Genomic DNA, 25,325 nt, shown 5'->3' on the forward strand with positions numbered 1-25,325 from the left:
TATATGGCCTCAGTATTGCCTTTGTGCCATTCTTTCTGTCTCCTCTAGTTTTCAACCCTCAATTGAACACTATCTTCGTCGATATATACGCTCAAGCCTTCTGCGCATCGTGACCCCAATTCTTCAAACTCTTATAACTCTTACTGTTTGTGTCTTTCTTCGCCTTCTCCTCTTGCGCAAGATGCCTCTTGCAATATGCCACCACCTTGCGCATATGATCAATGTCTTCTTGCTCGTATTTACTGGCCTCTTTCTTTGGATTCTTTTGTAAGATGGCGACGATTTTGCGGCCTGAGTCGTGACCGATGGTTTCGCCGGAGCCGTCATCCTTGGACCTATAGGCATCTTAGAGAATGTATGCCATGAGATTCGCAATGTCAGCGTTGCATTGAAGGTAGAGCTTACCAGCCGGCTCCCACGGACTCCTCGCTGCCGAGCCAGTCTTGTAGTTCGTCTGCTGACATGTTGACAAGCTCCTTGAACTCTCTTGGGACGTTGTAAACACTTGGCGTTACCCCAGTCCATGTAGGCTACTCACTCAATTACGGTTTCATTGTCTTTGACCATTTTGTAATGTGCTTAGGAATCGTCTTAAGCAGTTCAACATCAGCGTTCTCCAGAATGCCCCTTCAGGATATCTTGTCGAGGTTTCTAAGTTCAGTATCTTCAGTATGTTCAGTCTGCACGACATGATGACATCACGATCACGCCCTGGCGCCCAGGTAGTACCAAGTAAAGACTGCATGTGACTTAGCGGAACGCGTCGCGACTTTCATGTAAATGACGATGCACCGAAGGATGTGAAGACTGTACGAAGCCAAACTGTATGGCTGCGTTCTCGATGCAGCATACCTAGGTACTTAGGTATGCTTCCTTCCGCACAAAATCTTGCATCTTCCTGAGTGCGCTAAACCGCATGGAGCGGAAAACTGCGAGAGTCAGATCTGAAGCAATTTTGACGTTGAATGTGTCAGGTATAAATCTAGCCGGAGTCGCTGTCGTGCGCGAAGTTGCTGTTCTGCAGCTTTCGTTGCTCCGTCTCCAGCTTTCGTCCCCAGTGCTTACTACTTAGGAGGAGAAGCTTTCTCCAGTCTCCGCAGCCTCCGCAACCCCTTCTTCTCCTCACTACACGCAAGCTCCCCTCAAAGTTTTCACACTCACTCCGCGACGTGGGAACTGCCGAGATTACGGCCTCACTTTCTTGTCCGCTGTGGGTCGCACATGCCAAGTTCAATGGAATGTTCTTAGTGGCTTCCTTGAGCCTCATGTGGGCCTCCGAACCAATCCGTCGCGGTGACCTGGCTTACGTTGCATCCAAAACGGGTCCCTCGCTATACTTGACCGGAGGAAGACTGCAAGCGATCGGAGATTGCGAATCAGAACAAGCGATGCGACAAAGCTTATGCCGGTTCACGCGGCATTTGTTTAAAGAGTCGGAGGGTTGGTCGGAGAGAGCGCAGGTGTTGGGGGTTGCACAGACCTGGATGGGGTCGTACACATCTCCATCATCCCCACTGCCTAGAGAGCCTGTCGCATCTTGTAGTGAAGTATCTTCACCGACATGGGCCCGGCCGAGGAATACGCGTCGTCGAGTCGATATCCACAAGTCACGCGACTATCATTGAGTTTATGAGGGTCGGGTGTGCGGCACAACGGTCCCTGAAGCTCGTCGCTGAATGCCATGCGCCTGAATGCGGGGTGCGCATCAGAGGCGTTCATATCGCACGTTAAAGAGTTAGTAGAACGCCTTGTACAACGCCCACCGTCAGATGAGCATGCAAGAACACGATCCGATCCATGTGTACTCGAGGCCGTGTATCTCTTGGGGCACTTCCCGGAATGTCGGGTGGATTGGGCTTGGCTATCGAATCGCGACCAGCTTCCCCACATACATGCCCCTTGCCCCCCAGCGGCTGCGTCGCATTGACAAGCCCACTACTGCAGTTTCAGACCCCCAGATGACTTCCGTTTGGCTGTGGAGGAGGGCAAGCCAAGCTTGTAAGGCCGCTCGCGCGCAATTTCGCGTGACGGCGTGGCGTGTATGACGTAGGAGCCCCGGAGTCGAACGCTCGGCGCGATGCTGGGCATTACCGCATTACGGGACACGGGATTAGAATTGGCATCGATACTTAAGAATGGTCGTGTACCGGACGAGTAATCCCATCTTGCCTTGAACATCAATCTTCCCGTGGTCAAGTCATTCTTACAATCATGGGTCTGGGCAAAGTGTAGGTTGCGATCCGGTTGAAGTATGCAAGCAGTTATGCTAACTTGCACAGTGCTGTCCGCATACGCGGCGCTGAGTGCGGTATTGAAGCCATCATTCTCGGAGTGATCACTTCGATAGGTGGTTTTCTGTTCGGTTACGACACGGTATGTAGCGTGTTTCCTCTGTTTTCAATCGTACATCAGCTCATTTAAGATAGGGTCAAATCTCTGGAATGCTCATCTTCGATGACTTTATCCAGCGATTTGGACAGGACCAGGGCAATGGCGAGAAGGCATTTGACCCCATGATTCAGTCCTTGCTCGTATCCCTTATGTCTATCGGTACTCTCGTCGGAGCCCTCGCTGGTGCCTACACTGCTGATTGGTTCGGTCGTCGACGCAATCTGTCCGTTGGTGTGCTCATATTCGTCATTGGCAACATCATTCAGGTCACTGCAATGAGCACCTGGGTACACATGACAATCGGCCGTATTGTCGCTGGTCTCGGTGTCGGTATTCTGTCCATTGGTGTACCGATGTACCAATCCGAAGTCTGCCCCCGAGAGATCCGTGGTGCCGTCGTCGCATCTTATCAACTCATGATCACTGTTGGAATTCTCATCTCCAACATCATCAACTACGGTGTCCGCGACAACCCAGGAGAAACCAGCGATGCCTCCTGGAGGATCGTAATTGGCTTGGGAATCGGCTTTTCCATTCCTCTTGGACTCGGTGTACTCTTCACTCCAGAATCTCCGAGATGGCTGGCGGGTAAAGGACGATGGGAAGAGGCACGAATGGCCATGGCTCGTCTCCGAGGTCTGGTCCATGACCCTAATCACGAGCTGGTCAACTCAGATTTCAAAGAGATGGAGGATTCCATCAACGAGCAACAGAGCGCTGGACAAGGTACTTGGATGGAATGCTTCACTGGCCAGCCATCCGGCATCCCGCGTCTTGCGTACCGTACCCTTCTCGGATGCGCTATCCAATTCTTCCAGCAGTGGACTGGTGTTAACTATTTCTTCTACTATGGAGCGACTATCTTCCAATCTGCAGGGATTGACGATCCTCTCCAGGTTCAACTGATTCTTGGCGCTGTCAATGTAGTCATGACGATTCCTGGATTGTGGCTCATTGAGCGAGTTGGTCGCCGTGTGCCTCTCGTTGTCGGCGGTCTCTGGCAAGCCACATGGTTGCTTATTTTCGCTATCATCGGTGTCGTGCTACCGCCACAAGACAACCCGGCCGCTGGTATCGTCATGATCGTCGCTGCTTGCATGTTCATCGCAAGTTTTGCCTCCACCTGGGGGCCTTTCATTTGGGTTATTATCGGAGAGACGTTCCCACTTCGCACTCGTGCGAAGCAAGCCTCCTTGGCTACTGCATTTAACTGGCTCGGTAAGCTACACACCTTCAACATAACATTTCTATTTACTAACGCTTCTTTCCAGGTAACTTCTTGATCGGTTTCCTTACACCATTAGCTGATGACGGTATCGGTTACGCCTTCGGCTTCGTGTTCTTCGCATGCAACTTCGTTGCTGCGGGTGTCGTTTACTTCTTCGTCTTCGAGACCAAGTCCTTGTCTCTTGAGAACGTCGATATCATGTACTCAGACCCAAGCATGTCGGCTAGGACCAGTAAAAAGTGGGTCCCAGCTGGATACATCAGCCGTAACGAGCGTGACGACCCATACTGGGAGCGACGTCACAGTGCTGTTGGTGCCACTGGCGCTGCTGCATCTGAGAAGGTCGGCGACAAGGACGTTGACACTTCGCCTGAAAGAGGCATGTCAACACACCACGAGAGGGTTTAAGCCTATTATCATGGTTCAAGTATAAGATAACTATACTTCTTTAGTCCAGATCCAAGGTGTTTTCGCACTGCCGCCGTCCTTCTAGCGGCTCCTCCCTTTTAGCAAAGCGCTATAAATCCGCCAAGAGGCGTACATAATTTAGACATCATTCAATTCCAACATATCAACAAACCACTGCCTTCTGATCCCACAACCTCTGTTACATATGCATTCTCTCCGTCGTTGACGAGAGCTGGGCGGTCTCCTTTCCGGAAAGATGCCGACACAGCCACACCCCTGCTAATTTTAGCGTGGCACGCGTCAGCTCCACGTCCTCCCTCCAGCCACTCTTCGCTTCCGAACATCAAACAACAAGTAACAGTATCCTCATTCATTTACATTTTTGCCGCTCATTACCCAGGCTCTTTCCCGCTTATCTTTGAGCATTTAACCACAACGACATACGAATACCACAGCTATGCCGCCAGCAGTACCACTTCAGAACACAAGCAACCTCGCCAAGTTAGCGCGTCGGGCCCTGGTCACAGCGGGGCCGGTTGTCGCTTCGCGGGCCTCACATCACTTTGAGCGCCGCGGTCTGAGTGTAAATCATACCCAAGGGGTTACGTTGGGTGTTATTGCTGCATATGTTGTTGTTATTGCGCTGTTGTGGAATTTACCGTACGTACGGTGGGTGTTGTGGCCGTTCAAGGTATGTACACTGTACTGTAGTCCCCTTAGATGAAGATGGTACGGAATTGGTGTCATGAACGCGATTAACAGCCAGGTCGCTTTACCATGCAAGTTTGGCACGATAAGAGATATTGATGGCTAACCAAAACCACAGATGCTAGTCATAGCGTTCCATGAATTTTCCCATGCAATAACGTCTTGTTGTACTGGTGGGCGAGTAGAGTCCATCTCCCTTGATCCTCATGAGGGAGGTGTGACGCACATGCGCGGCGGCAAACAATTCATCACTCTGCCCGCTGGCTACTTAGGGTCCTCATTGATCGGCGCTTTACTTACTTTCTGCGGCTTCAACATCGTGGCCTCTAAAGTAGCGAGTATAGTGCTAGGCGTGTGTTTCTTGCTAACACTGTGGTGGGCGAGAAAAGACTGGTTGACGATTGTAACAATTCTACTTAGTGTAGGATTACTTGTGGCGTTTTGGTTCATCGAACATGGCGAGGCCTTGAGGTTCATGGTCGTACGTGTCTTCCCTTCCCCTTATACCGTTAAATTAACACCCACTTCAGCTCTTCATCGGCGTCATGTCCTCTCTGTACAGCGTCTGGGATATCTGTGATGACCTTATCCTCCGCAAGGTCAACTCGTCTGATGCTAGTGTCTTCGCCAAGCGGTATGGCGGTTCGTCGCAATGCTGGGGCGTTATCTGGTCGCTTGTTTCGCTAATGTTCATGGTTTGCGGAATCCTCGCGGGGTTGGCAGCCTTCAAACAGAGTTTCGAACAGCAAGAGAAGGATAGTCAAGATTTTATTCCTACGGTGCGGATGATGATGAGGGTGTAAGATATAACAAGAGTACAAGATACGGTATGGGCGGCTAAGGCACCCTCTGAACTGGCGTTTCGAGATTTGGTATACCCTTTTTTCGTCTAGTGTTAAGTATCGTATCATTCGGATCACTCCATATCGATGAAATGTTATGGATATATACATACCACAGGTAATGAGGGCATGTTCCTACGAGAACATTGATTGACTGATAAAGTGTCTACAAAGAAGCGGTTACTGTCAGTGATGTCTGAAGGGATACGATAAAAGCAAAGTGTGTGTTCAATGTTCTGCACATGTCATACATGCGACATCTACAACGGCCTCGAAGATATGATGAGAGTAAGAAACCCATTACGACCGAAACAAAAACAATGCACCTACTCCTATCCCACCTCAATCAGCAGATCGAACCCCCACCCGATACTTAACGCACCCCTCCCCAGACGCAGCTCTTCCGTTGGCTCACTCGTTTTCAAAGAACCCACCGAACGCCTCCTTCAAAGCCTCTCTCATCCTCTCCAACACGACCTTATCCCCACTATACTGTCCCTCAACTTGTAGTAAAAGCATGTCATAGACTGCGCGACCCATCTCATAGCTCTTGCCGAGCGACCGCAACTTACTCGTCAACATCCTGCACTGCACGATCTCATCTTCTTTCCCTTCCTTTAATTGCATTTTTACGAGCTTGTAATCGTCGTCTTGTTTCAACATCGTCTCGCGGTAGGTGTCGGTATCCTTCAGGGACTCGTCTAGTTCCTTCCTGGTAAGATCGAGGGCGCATTTGTGGGCTCGAAGCTCTGAGGCCAGATCATGAGATGCGTCTTGAAGGGCGGTGTGGGAGGCGACAACGGCGCGGTAACGGTCGGTCAGTCTGTAGCATTGAATACATAGCAGGTTGATCTGGTTGCTATCTCGAAGTGACTTGGATTTCTCGACTGCCAGATCTTGTTTCGTCTTTTGGAGCTCGGCCTTCATGCGGAGGAACTGGCGCTGAAAGATAGGGTGTGCATAAAGTCGAGGTGTCTAAGGGAGGTTCGTGAGCAATTTCAGGTTGGGCGTCCGCATCGTTTTGGCTATAGCCCTTGGATACCGTACAAAAGTAGTCTTAGTGTTATGTTTCGTCTTCTTGGGGGTCGGTTCGGGAGATGGTTCCTCAGTGGGCCGCTTGCTCTTTGTTGGATCTGTGGTCGGTACCATCAGGCTGTGGTACTTCAGTAACGCGGTTTGCCGTTCGAGTTCCGTCATCTTGATCCAGTCAGGACTTGAATTCGTTGCGCAATGCTGCCAGTAATTCGTAGAGCAACGTTAGAGTTGGTGAGATGGAGACGAAGGCCGAAATACGCAAGATACATGGGAGCCAATTCTTCCATCTCCAGGTGACTGGCACTTGATAATGAGTCACATATCAAGAATTCAGGTTGCCATGGGGAACGGAACGTGATGGTGACGTGCTAGGAGATGAGTAAAACCAAGGTGAAGCATAGATACCCGACTCCTAGCCTAGGTGAAGGTGAGAAAGAGCAAATCGAGAACGGTCTCGAGTTTAACAAGTTAGGGGAACTGCCTAGTTGAGCCATGGCGGCAAATGGTTCATGTGTTGAAAAGTATGAATGCAATGGCCAAGCTGCTAGCTGCAAATGGTCACTGCGAGGGCACCTGCGGTCTTCGCAACGACAAAACTCTGGGACACCACGATATCTGTATCCAGTGACTCACTTCATGTTTATGATTCGATACTTTTTGGTTATCAGGAAGTGTCTCCTTCACCCGCTCAGGAGCCGCAAGGAACTTGGCTCTTCCGATATAGTAGGATGTACTATAGTGATCGATCATGATCCTCTGGATGCCTTCCCGGTAGATTATCTGTAAAAGCCATTGAACAAATACCCGGTGTGTATACAATAAGAGCTTGACTCAGAGCCCTGGACATTAACATTAATAGTATAGACATCCTTCCGACAGCGAGACATCTAGTGCAGTCCCACTCCCTTCACTCCCTCAAAAGTGCATCCTCCCTAATCAACAAGCTCCGATTCAGGTCCTTCTTTTGCACACTCTGAATACCACTCAAATGTAATGTCAGCTCCAGCTCACCGACCAAACTCTTGAGCACATGCTCCACACCCTCTCTCCTGCGAGCGCTAGGCCATACACGTATGGCCTACCAACTAGCACGCAGTCCGCACCCAGCGCCATTGCTTTCGCGATGTCAGCACCAGATTGAACCCCACTGTCAAAGAAGATCGTCAACTTCTCACCAACAGCATCAACAATATGTGGCAACACGCCCAACGAAGAGTTTCCGCCATCAAGCTGCCTCCCACCATGATTACTCACAACAATGCCCTGCACACCGACCTCCACCGCCTTCCTCGCATCAGCCAAGCTCTGGATACCTTTCAGTACAATCGGCCCATCCCAGTGCCTCTTCAGAAACTCTACATCCTCCCAACTATGGCTCTCCCCCGGGAAAATCGTCCTCATCCATTCCGGTGCCGCAGCCTCCATCTTACTCTCCACATCCACGCCATGCCTCTCTTTAAACTGTTTCTGGAATACAGGGTCCGTCATACCGAGTTCCACACCCGTACGATCAGCGCGCATGAAAGGGTTATACCCGTTATCCATGTCTTCGGGCCGCCAGCCAAGGATATACGTATCTAGGGTTACGAAGAGAGCTGTAAAACCGGATTTCTTTGCGCGCTGCAGTAGGGAAATTGTGATGTCGTCGTGTTCGCGTGAGGGCCAGTAGAGTTGGTACCAGCGTTGGCCGTCGGAGCCGTTGGCTGCAGCTGTGTCTTCTATACTTGTACTACTGGCCGTACTGAGAATGTATGGAATGGCTTCTTTGGCTGCGGCCTTTGCGGCGGCAACTTCGCCTTGGGGATTGAAGATTTTGAGTACGCCGACAGGTGCCATGGCTATAGGTGCTACCATTTTCTCTCCGAAGATCTCGGTCGTCAGGTCGGGGAAACCGTCATATTTTACTAGGCGATTTGGCACGATGGACCATCTTCTGAAGGCATTGCGGTTCTTGTCCGTTGTTTCTCTTACGCCGGCTGACCCATAGACGTAGCCTTTGGAGTCGGCAGACATGCGACTACAAGCCAACTCTTCCCATTTATCGGCCTGGAATGTGAGCGGTGGGCGTTCAAAGTCTAGTCCGCGTGTATATGTTTGCATCTCATAGGCGACGGCATCCTGTTCCGGTTTTCGATTTTGAAATTTGGGGTGGTGTTCGGTTGCTGTGGGTTCGGACATGGTGGGATAGTAGGACTCGGGTCGCTCTTGAGGATGAAGTGACGGGGTGTGATGAGAGCCCGTGAAGTAAGGAAAGGTAATATGGGTTTTAAGAAAATCTATTCAAGTGCTGTTACAAGCTTGCTGGAGTATAATGCACGTCACATCATGACAGCTTTACCGGATATTTTCGGAAACAGTGTAGTGCAGGGTCTAATTGCGCCTTCCGCAGTGTTAGGAAGCTTTAACTGCGAGCTACTTAGTGGTTACTCAGGATTGGACTGCCAGTTCATGCATGTTGCATCAATGGGTCTCTAGATGAGGGTAGCATGACAGTGCAGTGACGTCATGCGCTGTCATCGCAAAGCATGTCCAAGCAGAGACAGCTGCACAAAGATGTCGAACAGGATGGGGTGAGCGAGGACAGATGTCCGTTTGGTGGTACATTTCTACCGGTTTAATAATGTGCCTCTATGCCTCCAGTCCATGATCACACCCTGTGCAAAGCATGCAGCCTCTGCTTCCGAAGAAAAGCGGGCATCCCAAACTCCATCAATGCAAATCTTGATCATCGCAGTATAACAAGCAAGGTTAAACGAAACGTCTAAACGGCGACACACCCGCCATCAATCTTCAAGTGTCCACCAGTCATGAACTTGCTGTCTTCGCTGACAAGGAATGCCACGACGCTGGCCACGTCGTCTGGGCTGCTGAACCGGTCGAGCGCAGTCTCCTCCTTCAACTCTGCCAGCTTCTCCTTGCTCCAGCCGTCCTTGTATCCTTGTGTTTGGATGATGCTTGTGTGAATAGTGTTAACACGGATATTGAGCGGGCCGAGTTCTTCAGCGGCAGTAAGGGCGATACCGCGAAGAGCAAACTTGCTGGCACTGTACGAGATGAGGTTGGGGAACCCGCGGAGACCGGCGATGGAGGATCGGATTATGATGGAGCCGCCACCAGAGGTGGTTTGCATGGCTGTAGCAGCGTACTTGACACCTAGGAATGCTGGGGGGATAATCAGTGGGTGATGTTTGAGGATAAGTGAAATGACATACCAGACTTGGCGTTGATGGTCATGATTCTGTCAAAGTCGTCTTCGGTGACGTCGAAGATGCTCTTGGACTCGCCGCGATGGCAGCAGTTCAACAGCGCAGCATCGAGCCTCTCAAATCGCTGCACGATCTTCTTGGCGCATGCCTCGACATCCGGCTCCTTTGTCGCATCGGCCACGATAGTGAGGAGGCGGGATTCTACGGGCATGCCAGTGGGAATCGCAGCCTTGAGAACGGGTACGGCAGCCTCGAGAGCGCCCTGGTCGATGTCGATCAGGGCGACATTGCAGCCCTCGATAAGCAGGCGTCCGGCAGACTCTACACCAACTTTGCCGCCTCCACCTGTAATCATGACTACCTTGCCTTCAAGGCGCTGGATGGGGAGTGGCCGTGTGAGGTTGGTAGATGTGGGCGCGCGTTCCATGCCCGGCCGCGGGGGCTTGTTCAGGTTGAGAGTCGAGATGCTGGCGCCAGGTGTGCGCAGGCTCTCGGTGGTGTTTGCTCGCTGCATCTTGGAGTCGTGATGTGAGGAGATATGCCGTCCAGCGGTTTATTCGTGAAGTTGTTCGGAGAGCAGGACTCGCGGGCACAGGGTCATTTTGGTATTTCTACGTGACATGATCCCCTCCTCACCGGACCCTTCTTTTCCCTCAAGATGACGTATCGCCGGGGTTCCCTAGGCGAAATCTTTTCTGCGATGATCAAACACCGGATGTGCATCCGTTGAGGCTCTTGCTGGCGGCTGTACCCACCGCCCCGAAAATTTCAGCCAATGCCGCCACTCGCCGGCATTTGGCCGCACCACCTGCTCCAACTCTGGCGCAATGAGCGGTGGGACGTGTCCACTCAATGTTATCACTTATCGTACCCCGTGTGGACGATTGTGGGTGATGTGGGCAAGAGACATGCCGACGTGTGGTTTTGAAGTGGTTAGGGCGGGGTTGTAATTTAATCGTTTCCACCAGTCGCTGGGATCCAGTCGGGGCAACGTGACATCGCCTGCGAGCAGTGTCCAGGTGTTCGAACAAGGCGGTCAGAGACAGCGCTATTACTGCCAAACGGGCAAGTAGTCCGGCAAGGTATCCATTTGTAACTTTACAGCGCAGAGGAAGCGACAACCCATCTCCAATCGCGTCGTGGTGTCCGGGTAACGCGGAAGATGAATGGTAAAAGAGGAAATCTTCTGCGTAGAAGATGATAAAGGGAACAACGGGTCGTGAGGGGTATTTCGACCATGTGCGAATGAAAGAGACTGAGAGAATGGAAGCGACACATGTTAGTGCATGTAAGCGACGATCAGGCTAACATTGCAACATAATCAGTAAGAGCCTGAGAATGAGCAGCAAGAGCGTCCGAGGAGCACAGAACCTTGCGCTGATACCAAGTAGAATGCGTCCTGGTGAATCATGCCTGCCTTTGCCCGGCTGTACAAAGACTGGCGTCGGCATAGTGGAGCAATAGCCGATGCTACAGAGATGCAGAGTCATGGAGAGCCGGGTTGGAAAATAACAGGAAAAGATATCACCGCGGCCGAAATCAAGGATTACCAAGCTTGGAGAACAGGAAGGAGAATCTGCGTTGGTTGAGCTCCAGGATTGATCATCAGGTTTTCATTCAATCTTCATACAAGGCGTTGCTCTCTTCCACCTCCACCCTTTAACAGCACTTGCCACTCACCAGTCCAGGAAGTAGTCAATACCATCCGCGAGCGCTGCCGCGCCTACTGCAGCGTGGTCACTGAAAGGGTACTCATGTATGCTGATATCCCTCAATGCTGGACTATCCTCCAACGTGCTGTACAGCTTTTGACTCAGATCCGTCATCCGCTGCGGCACAAGAATGCTCTGCCTGAACGCAAACTCCTCGTCCGTTTCCGTCCGCCTCTGCACCAGGTTCTGTTCGAGCGCGCCATAGCTTATCTGGAAAGCAGGTTTGGTGGTATTGGAAGTATTGTTGGCGGAGGGCGAAGTCAGCGGTGCAAGGAAATCCGTGTTGTTAAAGACGTAATCGTTGTTGAAGAAGAGCGCCGGAGAAGCGCTGAGGAATGTATCGAAGAGATCAGGGCGTACGGTAAGAGCATACAGGACGAAAAGGCCACCGAAAGAGTGGCCGTAGAGCGCATCGCGATCGAAGTCAGCCTTTGGGAAAGCTGTTTCCTGGACCCAGGGGCGGAGAGCAGTATCAATGAATTCGATGAACTCGTTGGCATTGGATTGCACGCCAGGTACTGTTGGCAATGGGCAATCATCGCAGACAGGAGGCTGGAAGTCGTAGCTTCGCTGCGTGCTGTAGGGCGAATCTTCAATGGTTTCCGGATAGCCTATGCTGACAACAATACAGTCGGGCATGTTGAACTCCACGGGACGACGGCGACGGAAGGCTTCCGTGGCAGTCATGCCGAGAGCGTTTCCGTCAAGAACATACCTAGTAGTGATATTAGTATATCTTTTCTCATGTTGCTGCTGTAGTTCATGGTGGGCTCTTACATCGTCTCCACAGTCGAGCTCTCCTCCTGTGATGTCCAGTTCAGCGGCCATGCCACCTGAATCTGATATTCCCAAGACCCATTGGTCGCACTCCAGAATCCTAAGTTTGGCAAAACATTGGTAGGAAACTCGGTAACGAGAGGTGCGAACTGCCAAGCACCAACTGAGCTCATGATGGCGGTAGTGAAAACGGTCCGTTCTGCGTACTGTTAGATGCAGGTACCAGAGGATCAGGCTACCTGTCGACTGGAAACTTATTGGCTTTTGTACCTGACGACCACCAGATTACTCGTCCCAGAAGTAGAGACCCGAGCAGTGGGGAGCAAGTCTGTGTCCCGTGCAGACATCACGCTGCAATCGCAAGGGCCCCGCAGAACCTTTGCTCTGGTGGGTTAGCATGGACGCGGCATGGGATTCTAGTCCCGGTACTTGCACCTGGGCACCCCTGGCGTTATTGAGGGATGTATACATTGCCAAGACGGGGGATCATCCTTCATGTTTCCGATCTCTGTTTTCTTCGCATTACGAGGCGAAGATACTCAGCCATCTTGCAATACGAACTCAACTGGAGAAACCTCTGTTGTGCCAAAGACTCCAGTGCCGCGAAGTCATGGATTAATACAACAAGAGCGCGAGTCAAGCAGCTGTCCAAGTGGAGGAGGCGGGTCAGAAGGATTTGTTATCTGCGGTCTGGCTCTTGAAAAACTCATGTTTCTATGCGTGCAGCCGATGAATGTCAACCCTACTCGACGAAACTATTGAACTCATGCAAGCCTCTATGCAGACCTTGCGCCACTGGAATCTTGATAGTCGTCCCTGATGCGAACGGCAAACCCAGGCATGATTGGCCGTTCGTGATTAGGGTCATGATACATGATGGTATAGTTCGGAAGGATGGCTCCGGTCGAGCTGGATGTGTTACCCACGTGCTCTTCTCCAGTCTCTCACACGCCGCCGCCTTCGCAATTACCTCGGCAATCCAATCACAGTTGACTGCAATATCATTTCCAGGGTATAGCCGTTGCGATAGGATACATTTTGTCTCATTTCCTACGGACAGTCGGTTGGCGCCGCGCTGTGGGCTCACGACAAAGTTCGTTAGTCGGCGTCAGCGCATCGGGCCGTAACCACAAACGTTAACTCAACCCGAACGAGACCAGACCCTGGGGACCCAAGTGCCGGGAAAACAGCCACTTCGGACGCAAACTCAACGCTGGGTTCAATGGCGAGTCGTCCAGGGTTTGGATCTGTGGTCTTATGCGAATGCGAACCCCTTCAGCAGTACATAGCAATGCGAACAAGTTACCAGACGATACCGATCGAAACAAAGCGACGATGAGCGATATGATGGTGTTGACGAGTATTATTCTAACGGACTATTTATTTGTATACAAGCTTGATTCTGTCTTTCTAGAAGGCACCTCGTCCAGGCAGCGGATCGTTCTTCGCAGGACACGACGCGTCGTAGATCTTTGGGTCGACAAACTTAGGCACAGGGTCGTTGTTGTAGGCCAGTTCGACGAGTGTGGCATTGCCTGTACAATTGTTAGTAAAGGAATATTCGTCTTTCGATAGAGCTTGGTTCTTACCCGAGTTGTACATAGGCCATCCATACTTGGTCAATCCCTTCTGCGAGTCGCGGGCAAATGCAGCCCAAGCGCCCTGGACATACTTTGTGTATTGGTTCTCAGCAACAGAGTTGGGTAGGCCAGAGATGTCCTGGGCGGTGCCGAAAACCAAGCCAAGATCAGAGCCGTGGTAGGCCGCGCTTCCTTGAGGACCAAGACCTGCGCTGCCGTTGTAAAGACGAAGGTTATCCCAATCACCATGGTATCTGTATCGCCAGGTCGGCACGCCATACTGGACCCTGTATGCGGCGGAAAGGGAAGTCGGGCATGTGAAGCCACGTTGGGTGAACAGATCCCATTGGGCGTTGGTGAAGTTCAGCTTGGCCGCCCACCCGGAGATACGATACCATCCGTCTTCATGGTCAGCGTTGCCAGCCAGGAGTGGGATCTTTGCGAAGGAACCCGCCACGGAGAGCTTTTGATAATCCTCGAAAACCGTGATATTGTCGACGGTCGGATGGAAGGTCGCCTGGGTCAGACCCACGCTGGGAAGACCAGGAACTTTCGCAGAGGCGGCCAGGAGAGCAGACATATTCGCAGAACGTACGCAAGATATGACTGCAGCAGAGTCATTGGCCGCGCCGCCGCAACCGATGGTCTGGGATACGTTGTACCAAATGGATTGTGAGTACTCCACAGTGTTGGGGATGAAGCTCAGTGAAGTTCCAGACATGGGAATGAGGCCAGAAACGATTGGATCATTCTTCCAGGCGTACGCCCAGTAGTCGACAGCGGCGCCGCCTGCACTTTGCCCGAAGATCACAATACGTGAAGGGTCACCTCCAAAGCCAGCAATATTGTCGCGCACCCATTCGACAGCGGTACGGTGGTCGCGTAGGGCGGCGTTTTTCTCAACACCAGGAGCACCGGCAAAGCCGAAGATGCCCAATCGATAACTGAGGTGGTTAGTAAATGGACAGATAGAAGCAGAGAAGGCCTTACTTGAATGTCACGACGACTACATCTTCAGCGTCGGCTAGATACTGGCCGTTGTAAAGGGAGAGTGGGGACCAGGAATCTGGAAACCTAAACTGGTCGTTAGATTTATTCTTGAAAAGCGAATTGACAACGTACGTCCTCCGTGAAGAAACACTAACACTGGTTTCTTCGCGTGCACCACTCCAGCACTTCCCGTCCAAACATTGAGCTTCAAGCAATCCTCAGATACGGAGTTATTGTTCTGGGCTGCAAAGTTCTTCCATACTCGTAGACCGGATGGTTGTGTGAAGTTGGGGAAAGCCGACACTGGCGGCTTGACAGCAGGACAGTCACTATAGAGTCATTAGATACGTCCTCCATTTCTTACATGTCTTACATACGGGGACTACGGTTTGTTAGTGAAGGAATTCACATAGTAATGTTGTGATTACTAACCCACTCGGATGCCTCAAAGACGGTTCCCACTGGCGCATCGTACTTCTTCGGCGCAGCAAATCTCAGCTCGCCAACTGGCGCCTCTGCATATCGGATGCCCAGAAACTCGGTCACATGTGTTTTGTTAGAAGATGGGTGACCAATCAAGGTACCACTTGATGTCGTGACGCTTGAACCATTCTTTGGCGCTGCAACAGCCGAACCGAAGAGCGAAGCTACAGCTGCAGCAGTAAGGAGGAGGTGCTGCATAATTCTAACTCGAAACAACAACAACCTTGCGCTTGACGGAATAACCCTTAACAGCAGGCGGGCGACCGGCTGACTTTAACAGAGCGAGATGCAAATCGCGGCTCGGACTGGCAAGCAATTGGCTCCACGTTCCTGCGTTGCCGTCAACGCCAACCGTCGTCGATGGGGGCAAATGAAGCTGGAACCAGACAAAGCTCCGAGACAAAGGGTAATCTTGCAAAATGCTCCATATCGAGCGCACGCGGTCTTACACCGGCACGAAAAGCTTCGACGACGTTTATGACAGGACGGGTGGCTTCATCTCGCACGGCTGCACCTGGGCACGTTTTGACATCTGAAAGGTAACGCTAGTCCTCATACGCTACCGCTCCTTCCCGGTCATATGGAACCTTTCCATCTGGCAGACCTCAACATCATCATGACATACTGAGTTCGAGTATCTGGTACCAAGACGACTTCCAACCTGCCAGCGCCTATGCTTATTCTTACCAGAACCCAAACATTGCGGACAGAAACGGCAGTCGTGGTATGTCTATGTTCGGGACAATTCCGGGCGGCTGCTGATCTCCATCTGTGATGTCACCCACCCATACCTGTTCAGTACACTGCACCGAGCCGATGGGAAGTCTGCCCTACGTCTAAGGCGAACTCCTGGACTCTAGCAAGGAAAAGCTTGCATGCGCACGGAGATAGAGAGATCGACAAATGTAGTCCCCGAAGATTGGTACACAAGATCGAATCGCATCGGATTACAATGACGGGAAATTCGCCGATACTGCATTCCCGAAATGCCCCACGAAGGGATTGTCAACTGCTCCACAGCCCTCACCCTGCACTCTCGTATCTCCAGGGACGGGTACCTGGAAAGCCAAATGCTGGACGAGGCCCATTATACTATCCGCTCCCGCTGTTCATGGATCTTCCATAGGATTTGCCCTCCAAAAATCGAGTCCCCTCATGCGACATGGCTCCAAACATCGGCCTAGGCAGTGAAGCCTCAATCGAGCGCGGATGGGGTCTCTGGCTCACCAGTGTGCTATCTGTCATCATCGCCGGTCTGTTCGTTGGCGCACGTCTTGCGCAGCGATTCATCAAGAGTAGTGGCCTGGGAATGGACGACTACATGATTGTAGCGGCCTTGCTTTCATCGGTTCTGCTCTCTATAACCGAGTGTCAAGGTTAGTAAATTCGTACTATCTTGGTGATCGGATGTTGACTTCGAACAGCTGTGGTATATGGCTATGGAAGACACTGGAAAGACTTACCTACTGATTCTCGCATCATTGCTCGCAAATGGTTCTACGGGGCGAATAGTGAGTAGACCTTCAACGAACGCACCCTCCTCCCGGGAAACATAGAGATCTCTTGCGTTTTCCGGCCCCTGAAAAGCTACGTAAAGCGCTCAATGGAGGTAGTGCAAAGTTTGACGAATCTTACTGACTGTCGCAGTTGTCTACAAAGTAGTCCTAATGTTTAATAAGATTTCCGTAGTTTGTCTCTACTACCGGATCTTCGCCATCACCACAAAGTCTTTCCGTGTTGCTTGTCACATTATGAGTAAGTGTCTTGTTCTGCACTACAGATCATCGACTGACGCCATTGTAGACGCCTGGGTTATCATTACTGGTTTTGCGTTTACTATCGCGACGGTCTTCCAATGTACGCCAATCGCCGCATTCTGGGACAAAACGATACCTGGAGCAAGGTGTTTCAAGAACGAACCCTGGTGGATTTCCTATGCCACTGTTCAAATCACGACCGACTTCATGCTCCTTGCAATGCCTTTCCGACGAATTGTAGGACTCTCCATGGGACGAGCCGAGAAGTTGGGCGTAGCACTCGTGTTCGGTACTGGTGGCTTGTAAGTATTTGAAATCTCCATTCGAAGCACTTTGCTAACCCCCCAGTGTCACTTTTGCGTCTATATATCGTGCAACTACAATCGCTAGATCTGCAAACGATCCAGATCCGACCTGGGGTCCTGTTCCTGCTACGATATGGTCAGTAATAGAAGCAAACGCTGGTATCATATGTGCCTGTCTTCCTATGCTCCGCGCTCCATTCGTCCGTCTCTTCGGGCCACTCTTTGGCTCAGACATAGGCACCAAGGCCAGCTCAAAGCGTCGATCATACCCCATGGACAACTCAAAGCGCCAGTCGTACCCCATGGACTGGAAGAGCAACTACGGACCGGCTGGGAACGGTAACAAGAGCAACATATCTGGCAAAAGTGCATCTGAGCGGGAAAGCGAAGATGATGCACTGCCACCGAGTAGGCCGAGTGAGCTTGGCCGCCGTGGCAGTGGTATCTTCGTCACGAATGAGTTCAGCATTGAGTGCAACGAGTTACAAAAGCAAGAGACAGACACACGATCATGCGAGCAGGATGGCGACACCAATACTGCGGCGAGCGTCAACGAGGATAAGCCGGGGGGCAAGAGCCCCTACTACCACGTTTGAGATGGAGGACCATATCGCTTCCTCTCATCCAATGCAGCAGTGCGCTAGCACTCGCTCCGCACTAAAAGACGTAGGTTGCTGTCCAGCAAACAAGCTACACTCTCTCGTCGACATACGCAACACGATCTTCAGCGCGCTCATGGAAGCGACATCTTAGTGCTTGTTCGGTCTTATACCGCACGGCCACTAGCGAACAAGACGCGCGATTTTTGAGAGGTCAAATCGCCAGCCGCTTGTGCCCTGTCTGTTCATCGACAGTCCGTTCACACGCATCACCGTCTTGATCAAACAAAATGCAGGGGCTGTGTAGTGCTCATCGCCTATGCTGATGCTGCGCCGTTGTGAAGGATGCGCTGACTGATGCGACGCTACGCACACGTCTGCCGGTACATATGGCCGCCGGGCGATGCGATTATGCATGCTACCCTCCGGGCCGCTCAGTTCACATTTCATGCCCGACGGACGATGCACCACGCTTCGGGTCCTACCATTGTCTGCCGTCTGTGTTGGACTGCCGCACAGAAGCGTGAGCTCGAGATACGACTAGAGCAGCGGTTGCTATGTTACGCGGCGTTGCGCGCAATATGTGAGAGCAGCCAATGGTTTCAGTAACGTGATGATCTTGTCCAGGTCCTCTCACCGACAGCCCAAAGGCCTAGATACTAGATGCGATGCGACGTATACTGACGTCCGAACAATTGTTATGTCATCGAGCAGTACTTGTCGCATCTTTTCTGTTGTGAGAAAATCCAGACATGTACCCGGGATGACACAATCTAGATCGCAAGCTATGCAGCGAAAGACGGTGAAAATTTTGGCAGCCAAATTTGCGGTCGCACGTTCATTCCCAACAAAGCGAGAGGCCGAGCAATGAGGCATTTGTTCTACATGGCGTCGGACACGTGTGGCGTCGAAAACACCTTGAATCTGCAGGAAAAGGCGTGGCATACACTGCTGAATTGCTTGGTTGCGGATACTGGCCCTTTTTCACGAATGACGAGGGTGCTAGCAAAGCCAAGTGAGGATAAACGGCCTGCCGATCCCTGCCCCGCTTCCTTTGTGCACGCGGCTGCGCCACAGCTGGATATTGGTCTCTCCCCCTCAGACGTCATGCGCACATGCAGTGAATATCGACTTGACCTGATCCGTGATGCATCCTGGTTTTCCTTCAGCTGGCGCACAAGCTTCTAACGCACGACATCTTCATCCGCTCCGCTATCCACACCTCTCGAGCTGGAGATCGAAACCTACCCCGCCACCATGACCACGAAAAGTACGACCGACTTCGTCGAATCGACAGATCCGGCTGGAGGGAAGACCAAGGCCCAGATTCTCACTGACGTCTTCTCTCTCGCGACCCAATTCAGCACCTGTGTTGAAGCTTTCAATCTCATCCATCCATCCAAAGATCAAGACCATGCGCAGAAGGTTGTGCTCGCAAAGCTCGGCCTTCAGCAGGGCAGATTGCTGATCTTTGGCGATGCGGTGGGTATCACTGCGCCACCCGCGACAATTGCACGACACATGATTCCTAGCCATCCTGGCATCACAAATCCAGATCCGCATGTGCCTGTGCACTTTGGTGTCAGAGATCCGAGGCTTGATGACGAGGTCATCAACGCGAAGGTTCGCAGAGCGCTCCACGAGATCGCAGGACGCCCAAGTACCATGTCGCGAGACGAACTGATGCATGTATACGGCTTGAAGAGTCCAAAAACGTTCTCGCGCCTCGAATATCCAGCACTAGACACAAACCGCCTGGAAGGCTTCCGCGAGAAGTTCACCCTACTGAAGGATCTCCTCAACCAGACAGGCGCGCGGGCAAGTCTGAAGCGCAACATGAGTATAACAACTTCCCACTGGACTGTCAAGGACACCATGCGCTTCAGCGAATACGTCAAAGTTGTGCGCACCGAAGTTGATGCGCTCATCGATCTCATGGGTGTTAAAGAGCAGGTTGACCGTGGAATCCGATCCGATCTTAAGAGCATGGGCTGGCACCCAGACCTAACAGGGCCAGCAGTACGACAGGATTGGGAAAAGTTGCGTCTGATCCGCGAAGCCTGTGTAGTCGATTATCCCGAGTACATTGAAGTCATTGACAAGGCCATGCAGTACATCAGCGAAGAAGTCAAGGAATCCAACCTCGCTCGAAATCGTGCTGTGTTAGGCCTTTCAGAATCTAACATGGACGCAGCAGGCGCGCGTCGGAAGTCAGACTACGACATCCGCTCCGCGCCAGCCCCTGCGCCAGCCCCCGTCGCCGGACTCAAACCCGCAAAACCGGAAGCAAAATCTCACATTCAACTTGCTGCCGAACGAGCCCTAAATCCGAATGCGGGCAAGGAAAAGCGCCCAGGCTGGCTCTCAGCCTTCAAGTTCAAATCCTGGTCCAAGAGCAGCAAAACCGCAAATGGCAAGCAGCGCTCAAACAGTGTTCCACATACGCCAACTGTAGACCCTCAACGCTCCCTCTCCGCAGCCGAAGCAACAGATCAGGTCTCAGAAGACTCAAACATTCTCCAAGCCGTGCGCTCCAAGTCCCTCAGCGCAATTCCCAGCGACTACACTCCACCATCAAACCTCGACTCTCGCGTCCGTAAACTCAGTCTTGACCACGGGGACATGGCGGGCATACCGCCCATTCAAGAAAACGGCGGGGAAGTAATAAGTTTCCCTGAAAGGAACGGACTGGCTGGTTTCGATGTCGATATGGATAAGAATGCGCTGGTGCAGGTAGATACCGCGAAGAGTGAGGGAAGCAAAGATGGTTTAGAGAACATCAAGACGGCGAATAGTTATATCGATCGCCATGATATGTATCCTGCTGTGGGGCGGATCGAAACTAAGGATATCAGGAATGTGGCGCATACGCCGGGGCTATGAGACTGTTTGGTGAGTGTGCTCATAGAATCAGTCAAGCGATTATAAAGGATAATTGTGTAGTCAGTCAGTAGAGCTATGCCCGTAGATGATGAGATAGACATGATTTTGTGGTAATTCTGAGACCAAGCTGGAGGCGTTCGCTGCGTTTTCGGTGTATGGAGCTCAAGGTAGTTGGTTAGTTTGGTGGTTACAAAGGTTTCACGATGGGTTGTTTGACATGTTAAAGTTTACTGATTATCTTCGGCGTCATCATTCCATTGTTGAGCTCATACTACATTTCCGTCTACCGAGGGTATTATCTGAACGCAAGCCAACTCAGACGCGGCCATGAACATCATCCATCGTCAGACAATGTCTACAATAACTCCGGCGCGTCTGGAAGAATATATTGAGCAGAGCAAGAATGATCCCATCACCTTGCACGGTAATATGATGGCCTTCATTACCCAAATGCGGACCCAGGTCGACTTCCAGATCGCAGTTCGCAACAAGCTGCAGATTGCTGTGGCGGATTGAGCGCCGTAATATTGAGGAACAGCTTCACAAGGCTTGCTCAGAAGGCGCAAGATAGCGAGCACGTGTGAAGTACCTAGAGGTCTCCCTCAAGAAGGTCATCAAAGAGACGGATGGTATAGGTGAGGAGCTGAAGGATATTCCACAACATCAAGCACATACCTAGATGACTGAACACGGGACGATTCTAGTAGAACTTACATGGCAAAGAGTCACTCACAGCGAGTGTGATTATGGGACTCCTTGTAAGCCTTGCATTGAGCGTGGGAAGCGGTCCTTTCGTAAGCAGTGCCCTACATATCGAGCCAGAACTCAACGTTGCCACGAACGTTGTGGTCGACATGCGCGTCCTGAGAACGAACATCCGAATAGGACCTACATGTCTAAAGATATCGGAATCCAGATTTGCCACTGATAGGAGAGAGGACGAAGTCTCATTTAACACGGGGCTATTGTGGGGATGGGTATTGCCGGAAAAGACATGGCAATTCTGTTACTGACATGTTAGTAGACATCCCCGTGTATCATTGAATTTCGACAGCATGCCGTAATGCTTACCACCTTGGCATGCATTTAGGTGCAGAATGTGGTGACAGTGTAGACATATCAGTGCCCGCACTTCAACTGTAACAAAGAACATAGCGCGAATGATAGTAAAGTCCAAATGCCATATCTTACAATGCTCATCTAGCCACGTGATAAAAACATGTCGTCGTATTCTCCAAGTTCTCATTGATTGCATCAGTTGCTCCGCAAGATGCCGTACTCACGGTGAAGGCGATTTCACGTCCGTGTCTTCACCTTCACCTCGAGTTGGCATGCACCATCTTTTGGTCAACTAACTTTGTAGTTTCCTCTACACGCTCTTGACCACCTCGTCTCTCGCATCTTCTCCCACTACCCCAATCCTGTCACCGCAACGTGAGGCTCTAGGTAATAAACCCCAAAACATGCTTAGGCGCACTCGCTCTAACCGGGTCCAGATCAATTGTACCTTGTCGCGCGCTCTAACGATCACGATTGTTTGCTTTCTGCGCTCAGTCAACTTGCAACAGCAACAACAAACCACGCCAACAAACAGCTTTTCGAATCCAGATCCGCCCATTGCACACCACTCGTGATAGCAATAATGCCGCCCAGGGGACTCTACCGTATTCCGCAACATCATTTGACTGGTCAAGGCGCCTCGATGAAGCGCCAATCTTTCAACAGCACGGACTTCAAAGAAGTGGATAAGTCGGCGTCCATTACAACCAATGATGGCACGGCAGACGATGTCATCAACGAAGAGAGGGCTAAGAGGAAGCAAGAGAAGCGCGAGAGGAAGGAAGCTAAGAGATTGAAGAGGGAGGCCAAGGCAGCTAAAGCTACCGCAGAACCAGAAAATGCCGAAGAGGCAGAGAAGGTAGAAGACAAGCAGAAAACCCCACCGGCCGACACAACTACTGAGACCCCTGCTGCAACCCCCGTCAAGAATCGCAGGTGCGGTCCACGTGGTCCCTACAAGAAGAAGGAGATTGGCCCGGATGGCACACCTGTTTCTGCTGCGAAGAAGCGCAAGAGAGAGAATGAGGTACCCGTTGATAACCCAGTTGATACTCACAAAGGTCTCGTCAATGCTGATAGTTGGCTCGGCCCTAACTTCATGAAAAATTTGAACGACGCTCTGAATGGTCGCGGTTCCATACTCGACCGGCAAAACAACAACACTGCCACGCCTACCGAGCCGCCTAAGAAGAAGCTAGGAAGACCCGTAGGTTCGGGCAAGAAGACTATTGTCAAGTCTGGCGAGCCCGAACCCAAGCCCAAGGCTAAGAGGCAGAAGTTGGACAAAGCTCCTGTTGCTTCCAACTTGGAGACGGCATCCAAGATGATCAAGACCTCTGTACCCGTCCCCTTTGTCCCATCGGCCCTGCCTTCAGAGCCAAAGACCACACCCGTCCCACTTCCTCAGAAATCGCCTCGTACATTGAAAGACAACATGAACAAGTCGCCGGCCGAGAAGACTAAGGCAGCTTCCCTTGAGTCTGAAGTCCTTGTCAACGAGACACCCCTTTCACAAATGAGCCGTACTCCTGCGACTACTCCTCGTGTGCAAGCGATTCCGTTCAGTTTGTCACCCGCAATCACCACGGCCAAGAAGATCAAGAAAGCACCTAGTACCCAGGAGTCGTCTCCTGATATCCCCCTCATGGTTAGCACAAAGCTCGCAAAGGCCAACAAGCATATCATTGGTAGCCAAGGTTCCGTCAACCCCCTCACCAGCAGCCAAGTCGACAGCCTCACCTCCGCGAACCTTGTGCGCTTCAAGCAGCCTCTGAACGACGCCCCCAAACCACGCCTCCGAAGCCGCCGCTCCGTCAGCGAAGCACCTAGTACCTCGTCTAGCAGCTCTTCCACCACATCAAGGAGCATCCGTGACATGTTGTTGCGCCCCGGTAAACCATACACACGCCCTGGTGACGAGCTCTCTCCCTTCAACAGGAAGAAGCACGTTGAGAAACACGACGAAGCCAACCTCGCCACCTTCTCCAGCACCTTCGCCGCTTCCCAACGCACCATCAACTTCACCGATGAGGCTGAGTACCTTGAGGAGTACAGCGAATGGCTCTCCGACAGTGAAGCAGCAGGGCCACTCCTTTGCTTGAAACAAGCATCAGGCTGCACCCCCAAGTCGGAGCAACTGCTCCATCTCCAACGCTCCGACGACACGTCCGCACTCAAAGTCATCGTCACAAACGAGTCCGAAGCCGAGACCACGGCATCCGACACAGTGCGTGCCCAAGCCGCCTCCACCTTCCTCCGCTACAGCATCCAAACCCGCATACCCATGCCGCTGGGCTCGATTGAAGGAATCTTCAAGCTCTACTGCCCCAAATACACATCTACCCACGTCGACAAGTACGGTTTCGGTCAACGCACCCTAAGTATCTCCTCCATTGCCGGTCTAAACCCCATGTCAGGAGCCTATACAGCTCGTTTCTGCATCCCGCCCCGCTCCATGCCGTACCCCATCCAAGCGTTTGAAGCCCCACCCCACGCCTCGTTTCGCACCATCATGCTCAAGACGGTTGCTGAGGGGTATAAGATGGATGTCATGTTCTTGGGTAACGGGTACCTGAAGCTGAGAGTTGATTTGTGTCTGGTTCTTACGGGTAAGAGCGCTGCGGAGACGAAGGCGGGTAAGGGAAAGGAGAGGAAGATGAAGGCTGGAGAGGGGATCTGGGAGTTTCTGGGTGTGAACGAGAAGGCGGTTGTTTGGGAGCCTGAGGTTGATGAGTTGGAGAGGCAGGGGAGGAAGTTGGTTGCGAAGTATGATGGTCGTTGAGATGGAGGGGTGAGGTTGGATGGAACAACTGGGTTAGTGGATGGTGGGTGTAGGATATGACAGCGGTTTTCTAGAGCATGGGTTAGCGGTGTGAGGGGGAAGAGCTGATGCGATATTTGCGTTTGGTGGAAGCTTGAGCTTGACTTTGGCTTGCTTGTCGAACACTCTTCGAGTTTCGCAAGAGCTTTGCAGGACCTTCTCTGGGCTTATCGCCATCGTCGCCTTCAACTGCATACAGAGCGCCGCTTCGATGCAATTACAAACCGGTACCCTACTTCAGTCTACGATAAGGATACTGGGCACTGAAGAACTCGCCAACATTGCGATACGGACACCAGATGATCGTTAGTGATCGTCTCGAGACCGATCGACGATTGCCTTTCTACCCCAACTCTTTCATATACAATACTTCTAACACATACAAAACATACATGTACTCCTTTGGCTGTGGCGTGATTGTTGCTCTATTTATACTATTCACATCTACATCTACCACTTGTCTTCGAACAAACAAAAACTCCTAATCTCATGCAAAAGGTATCAAAACATCCCTCCCCTCGCTGTCTCATGGACCACCTAC

At 51.6% G+C, this 25,325-nt stretch overlaps 11 protein-coding genes across 11 annotated transcripts; 5 read left to right on the top strand and 6 right to left on the bottom strand.

The window, feature by feature from the left end:
• Positions 1-91: 91 nt before the first annotated feature.
• On the bottom strand, positions 92-567 carry ALTATR162_LOCUS10841 (uncharacterized protein; the record flags this gene model as incomplete). Its single annotated transcript, XM_043318481.1, has 3 exons — positions 92-335; positions 406-486; positions 539-567. 3 exons carry the CDS (start codon positions 565-567, stop codon positions 92-94), a joined length of 354 nt encoding a protein of 117 aa, XP_043174416.1.
• Positions 568-2,211: 1,644 nt separating this feature from the next.
• ALTATR162_LOCUS10842 (uncharacterized protein) lies at positions 2,212-4,027 on the top strand (the record flags this gene model as incomplete). Its single annotated transcript, XM_043318482.1, has 4 exons — positions 2,212-2,228; positions 2,280-2,373; positions 2,427-3,609; positions 3,663-4,027. The coding sequence occupies 4 exons, from the start codon at positions 2,212-2,214 to the stop codon at positions 4,025-4,027; spliced, it is 1,659 nt and encodes a 552-aa protein (XP_043174417.1).
• Positions 4,028-4,961: 934 nt separating this feature from the next.
• ALTATR162_LOCUS10843 (uncharacterized protein) lies at positions 4,962-5,538 on the top strand (the record flags this gene model as incomplete). The annotated part of the gene is made up of 2 exons (XM_043318483.1): positions 4,962-5,216; positions 5,266-5,538. 2 exons carry the CDS (start codon positions 4,962-4,964, stop codon positions 5,536-5,538), a joined length of 528 nt encoding a protein of 175 aa, XP_043174418.1.
• A 450-nt stretch (positions 5,539-5,988) lies between these two features.
• ALTATR162_LOCUS10844 (uncharacterized protein) lies at positions 5,989-6,504 on the bottom strand (the record flags this gene model as incomplete). The annotated part of the gene is made up of 1 exon (XM_043318484.1): positions 5,989-6,504. One exon carries the CDS (start codon positions 6,502-6,504, stop codon positions 5,989-5,991), a length of 516 nt encoding a protein of 171 aa, XP_043174419.1.
• Positions 6,505-7,608: 1,104 nt separating this feature from the next.
• On the bottom strand, positions 7,609-8,790 carry ALTATR162_LOCUS10845 (uncharacterized protein; the record flags this gene model as incomplete). Its single annotated transcript, XM_043318485.1, has 1 exon — positions 7,609-8,790. The coding sequence occupies one exon, from the start codon at positions 8,788-8,790 to the stop codon at positions 7,609-7,611; it is 1,182 nt and encodes a 393-aa protein (XP_043174420.1).
• A 583-nt stretch (positions 8,791-9,373) lies between these two features.
• ALTATR162_LOCUS10846 (uncharacterized protein) lies at positions 9,374-10,332 on the bottom strand (the record flags this gene model as incomplete). The annotated part of the gene is made up of 2 exons (XM_043318486.1): positions 9,374-9,774; positions 9,825-10,332. The coding sequence occupies 2 exons, from the start codon at positions 10,330-10,332 to the stop codon at positions 9,374-9,376; spliced, it is 909 nt and encodes a 302-aa protein (XP_043174421.1).
• Positions 10,333-11,494: 1,162 nt separating this feature from the next.
• Positions 11,495-12,480, bottom strand: ALTATR162_LOCUS10847 (uncharacterized protein; the record flags this gene model as incomplete). The annotated part of the gene is made up of 2 exons (XM_043318487.1): positions 11,495-12,245; positions 12,308-12,480. 2 exons carry the CDS (start codon positions 12,478-12,480, stop codon positions 11,495-11,497), a joined length of 924 nt encoding a protein of 307 aa, XP_043174422.1.
• Positions 12,481-13,717: 1,237 nt separating this feature from the next.
• On the bottom strand, positions 13,718-15,558 carry ALTATR162_LOCUS10848 (uncharacterized protein; the record flags this gene model as incomplete). The annotated part of the gene is made up of 6 exons (XM_043318488.1): positions 13,718-13,842; positions 13,897-14,831; positions 14,878-14,961; positions 15,033-15,206; positions 15,251-15,259; positions 15,314-15,558. The coding sequence occupies 6 exons, from the start codon at positions 15,556-15,558 to the stop codon at positions 13,718-13,720; spliced, it is 1,572 nt and encodes a 523-aa protein (XP_043174423.1).
• A 964-nt stretch (positions 15,559-16,522) lies between these two features.
• Positions 16,523-18,018, top strand: ALTATR162_LOCUS10849 (uncharacterized protein; the record flags this gene model as incomplete). Its single annotated transcript, XM_043318489.1, has 5 exons — positions 16,523-16,736; positions 16,785-16,871; positions 17,008-17,115; positions 17,164-17,419; positions 17,466-18,018. The coding sequence occupies 5 exons, from the start codon at positions 16,523-16,525 to the stop codon at positions 18,016-18,018; spliced, it is 1,218 nt and encodes a 405-aa protein (XP_043174424.1).
• Positions 18,019-19,278: 1,260 nt separating this feature from the next.
• Positions 19,279-20,904, top strand: ALTATR162_LOCUS10850 (uncharacterized protein; the record flags this gene model as incomplete). The annotated part of the gene is made up of 1 exon (XM_043318490.1): positions 19,279-20,904. One exon carries the CDS (start codon positions 19,279-19,281, stop codon positions 20,902-20,904), a length of 1,626 nt encoding a protein of 541 aa, XP_043174425.1.
• A 1,642-nt stretch (positions 20,905-22,546) lies between these two features.
• Positions 22,547-24,745, top strand: ALTATR162_LOCUS10851 (uncharacterized protein; the record flags this gene model as incomplete). The annotated part of the gene is made up of 1 exon (XM_043318491.1): positions 22,547-24,745. One exon carries the CDS (start codon positions 22,547-22,549, stop codon positions 24,743-24,745), a length of 2,199 nt encoding a protein of 732 aa, XP_043174426.1.
• Between the last annotated feature and the right edge of the window lie 580 nt (positions 24,746-25,325).

Source organism: Alternaria atra (genome assembly GCF_907166805.1).
Source record: "Alternaria atra isolate CS162 genome assembly, contig: 34, whole genome shotgun sequence".
NCBI classification, from domain to species: Eukaryota; Fungi; Ascomycota; class Dothideomycetes; order Pleosporales; family Pleosporaceae; genus Alternaria; species Alternaria atra.